The sequence below is a fragment of the Curcuma longa genome, chromosome 18 (genome assembly GCF_044706935.1).
Source record: "Curcuma longa cultivar G26 ecotype Majalengka, Jawa Barat chromosome 18, ITB_CL_G26_1.1, whole genome shotgun sequence".
Taxonomy (NCBI): Eukaryota; Viridiplantae; Streptophyta; class Magnoliopsida; order Zingiberales; family Zingiberaceae; genus Curcuma; species Curcuma longa.
This window is the reverse complement of record NC_133878.1, coordinates 1,608,181-1,612,685: the sequence shown is the minus strand read 5'-3', so window position 1 is coordinate 1,612,685 and position 4,505 is coordinate 1,608,181. Positions and strand designations below refer to the sequence as shown.

The 4,505-nt window shown below is 33.9% G+C and overlaps 1 protein-coding gene across 1 annotated transcript; it reads left to right on the top strand.

Moving 5' to 3' along the window:
- Positions 1 to 3,502, top strand: LOC141812327 (uncharacterized). Its single transcript, XM_074700372.1, has 3 exons — positions 1 to 1,821; positions 3,192 to 3,239; positions 3,497 to 3,502. Exons 1-3 carry the CDS (start codon positions 1 to 3, stop codon positions 3,500 to 3,502), a joined length of 1,875 nt encoding a protein of 624 aa, XP_074556473.1.
- Positions 3,503 to 4,505: the final 1,003 nt, after the last annotated feature.

Sequence of the window (4,505 nt, the reverse complement as noted above, 5' to 3'; positions counted from 1 at the left end):
ATGGACAAAAGTTGGATTGATTCAAAGAATAGGAATTCAGAAGAATATAGGAGAAAAGTTGATGAATTTTTAGAGTTTGCTTACAAAGACAAGACTGAAGATAGCAGAATTTATTGCCCATGTTGTGATTGCAAGAATCGTTATTTTGTCTCTAAGGTAGATGCTAAGATGCATATTATTGTTAGAGGCTTTTATAACAAATATAGAGTTTGGGTTTACCATGGGGAAACTTACAATTCTCAACAAACAACCTCGTCTTTTGGAGGTACAAGTGATATGGATACAGATGATAATATGGTTAGGATGGTTCAAGATGTTTTTGGTGCTAACAATAGCCATGATTTTGGATTAGAAGATGATTTTGTTGGGATGGATGAAAAAACCAGGCGATATATGAAAATATTGCAAGAAGCTGAGTGTGAATTGTATGAAGGTTGTAAGAATTTCACAAAGCTGGCATTCATTGTTCATCTTCTACAACTAAAAGTTCTAGGTAGTTGGCCTGATAATTCCTTCACTCTTTTACTTCAGTTGTTGGTAAAAGCCTTTCCTCATGCAAAGTTACCTTCATCCTTTTATGAAGCCAAAAAAATAACTGAAGATCTTGGCTTCACATATCACACTTGGGATGTTTGTCCAAATGACTGTATGATATTTCGTGGTGAAGATAGTAAACTTAAAGAATGTGAAGTATGTGAATCACCTCGATACAAGCCTGGGGGTAAGCAAATTGCTGCAAAGCAAATAAGATATTTTCCATTAAAACCAAGATTGCAAAACCTTTTCCTGTCATCTGAGATTGCTTCCTTAATGAAATGGCATGAAAAAGAAAGGACCGATGATGGTGTCCTGAGACACCCTGCTGATTCTCAAGCTTGGAAGTCTTTTGATAACAAATATTCATCTTTTGCTAGTGATTGTCGTAATATTAGACTTGGATTAGCTGCGGACGGATTCAATCCTTTTAGAACAATGAACATATCGCATAGTACGTGGCCAGTTGTGCTTATCCCATACAATTTACCCCCATGGCTATGCATGAAACAATCAAATCTTATATTATCTGTGCTTGTTGATGGGCCTAAAGCACCTGGAAACAGAATAGATGTGTACTTACAACCACTGATTGAAGAATTAGTAGAACTATGGAATGATGGTATATGTACTTATGATGCTTCAAGTAAGCAAATGTTCAATCTTCGTGCAGCTTTATTATGGACAATTAGTGATTTTCCGGCTTATGGAAATTTATCTGGATGGAGTACAAAAGGGAGGTATGCTTGTCCTTATTGTGGTAGCACAACTCGATCATTGTGGTTGAAACATAGTAGGAAATTTTGCTATTTTGGTCATAGAATTTTTTTGCCTCCTAATCATAGATTTCGAAAGCTGAGAGCATCCTTTGATGGAACACGAGAATATGGAAACAAACCAAGAAGGCTTTCAGGGTCTGAAATGTATGAAGAAGTGAGAGAAGTTTTAACAGATTATAAGAAAGAAGACATTAAAAAAAGGCACAATGGGGAGTTTCATTTACCAAGTGATTGCAATTGGAAGAAAAAAAGTATATTTTTTGAGTTGCCTTATTGGATGGATAATTTGGTACCACATAATATTGATGTGATGCATACAGAGAGAAATTTTATGGAAAATGTACTTTCTACAATACTTGGCATAGCAGGAAAATCAAAGGACCATTTGAATGCTCGTCGTGATTTGAAAGAAATGGGAATAAGGAAAGCATTGCATCCTACTCTAATGGCCTCTGGTAAAGAACGCATTCTTCCTGCAAAATTCACAATGTCCAAGGATGAAAAATTGGTTTGTTGTAAGGTTTTGAAAAATCTCAAACTTCCAGATGGCATTGCATCAAATATATCAAAATGTGTACACTTAGAGGAGCGAAATATATGGGGTTTGAAGTCTCATGATCATCATATTCTTATGCAACTGTTGCTTCCGTTAGCTATTCGCAAAGCATTGCCTAAAGATATAGTTAAAGTTCTTATAGAGTTAACTATTTTTTTTAGGCAACTTTGCTCAAAAGTTAATCACATAAATGATTTGGAACACATCCAAGATAGAATTGTCGTTATCCTATGTCATCTTGAGAGAATATTTCCTCCATCTTTTTTTGACATAATGGAGCACTTACCAATACACTTGGCCGAAGAAGCATTGCTTGCTGGAGCCGTACAATTCCGATGGATGTATCCCATAGAAAGGTTAGCTTTTGTTTCCTTTATGAATGGATTACATTTGTATGAATAATCAACATTTTGATTAATTGAAATGAAATGATATCTCTTTAATGTTTCCAGATATCTATGTACTTTGAAAAAATATGTGCGAAATCGTGCTCATCCTGAAGCTTCTATTGCTAAAGGCTATTTAATGGAGGAGTGTATAAATTTCTGCACAAGGTATTTAGATGATGTGGAAACCAAATCTAATCGACCCAAAAGAAATTTTGATGGTGGTAATGATGAAGGACGCGCTACAAAAAAAGGAGTGAACATAACTCTTGATAGAGTAACATGGACACCATGTCATTTTTATATAGTTGGCAGCTGATGGAAAGTCAACTGATCCCTTAACAACGTATATTAAGGCTCGTTGCAAAAATGGAGTTCCAGCTGATGCCGAGGCGGCAAATTTAATAGTAAACTCTAAATCATTTACAATTTTTATATTGTTAAGACATTATCATTCTGTTTACTTGTGAAGGATTTATATATATTTATTGATGTTAATAAACATCTAGGGTCAAATGCAAGCAAAGTTATCAGCAGTACCTGTTGAGGATCAAACACCTGAGTTGAGACAGAAGATTTTCAATAGTTTCATGGGAAATGAAAGTCATGGTTATGTTCGCACTATGGGTTTAGGTCCTAGTCCTTCTGACATGCGTACTCACCCCTTGTTATCCAATGAACATTCAAATGAGTTAATCAAAATGGCTACGGAGAAAGCTGTAGCAGAGTGTATAAAAGTGGTGACTCCTATTCTAAATCAAATGAAATCCCAAATAGATGTACTTCAATCAAAGTTAGAGAATCATGGATCCCCATTGACCCATCTTCATATGGAATCTAGTGAATTTAGTAATCAAAAGGTATCTTGACTTTATTTAATTAATTTACTTTTATGATGAATTTTGATAGTTTGTAATATGTACACCTTTTTTTTAGGTTGCAGATAATACTATTTCACATGAACAAGGATTGGGTGACCAACAGGTACATTGGTAGTTACTTTCACAAGTATTTTTTTGTTAATATATATAGTTGCAAGATTTTGGGCAATCATAAATTGTGCATTCATAAATTGTGAATATATCTGGCCCTTAATCCTCTTGGTTTGATGTAGTTTGATCTATTCTCTTTAAACCTCTTCTTGTTTAGCAATCCAATTTAGACTGGTTTAATGTTTGAACATGGACAGAAAGTCATTTGTTATTTCATTGTTGTTTATAGGATTTTGCTTCTATGTGTAGATCTAGGATGGAGATTACTTCAATCTTTTGTAATTTCACAAAAAGAATATGTTTTTACAGTATCCATGGCTTTTGATTATGTCTTTTGGTATACTTTCATTTCATTTGGCTAGAAATCAGTCAGTCTTCGTACATATGGCTCCATCTTTAGTGTTGAAGAATCATTTGCGCGTTATTAGCAAGTTGTGTCTATTAGCTATCAAGCATTTTGGATATTAGCTTATTCTGGTGTCATGATCAACATTCGTAAATGACCACTCTTCTACAACCGCAAGTATAAATATTGCTCACGGCAAGCTGATCTAGGCTTAAGTTACTCGATATTTGCCCATTTAAGTTGAGGAAATATGAAGGTAATGCTCGTAGTGTGCTATTAGGATGACTATCTTTTCTAGGCTAATGTACTACCTGATTTAGTTTGCCCCACTTTGAATATAGTCTTTTCGCAAACATTTTTCTGGTTCCCCATATGGGTTTTGACCATGTTAACTCTATGCTTCCATCTTATAGCATTCTACAATCTACAACTTAAAAAAATGAGGACATTAGTTCACTCGCATACATAAGCTAGAATTTGTACATTTTTTACATGAGTGTATGTTTCCTTGTTATGCACTTTGTGACATCTGCCATTTACCATGCCTTGATTCAATTCTACATCTACCATTTACGTTGGCACTTGAATTCAATGGGCTTTATTAAATTTGACTATTTCTATATAAATCAATTATTTACTATGGAGTATTGAAAGATATTATTCAAGTACAAGTACACTATAGTAATAGTAATGTTCAATTTTATAGATTATTATAACTTGTTCAAAACATCTCTGTTTTTTTTTAATTTTTAAGGAAGAAGGATGATAGAAGTTATACAAATCATGAAAAATTGTTCTTTAAGCTTTCTCTTGTGCACTGGAAGGTAGTTCGATTGGACATCAAATTAATGATGGAATAAGTATTTATCATTATAATATAGTGTGTTTTATTTTGAAATGACAATTCATAAT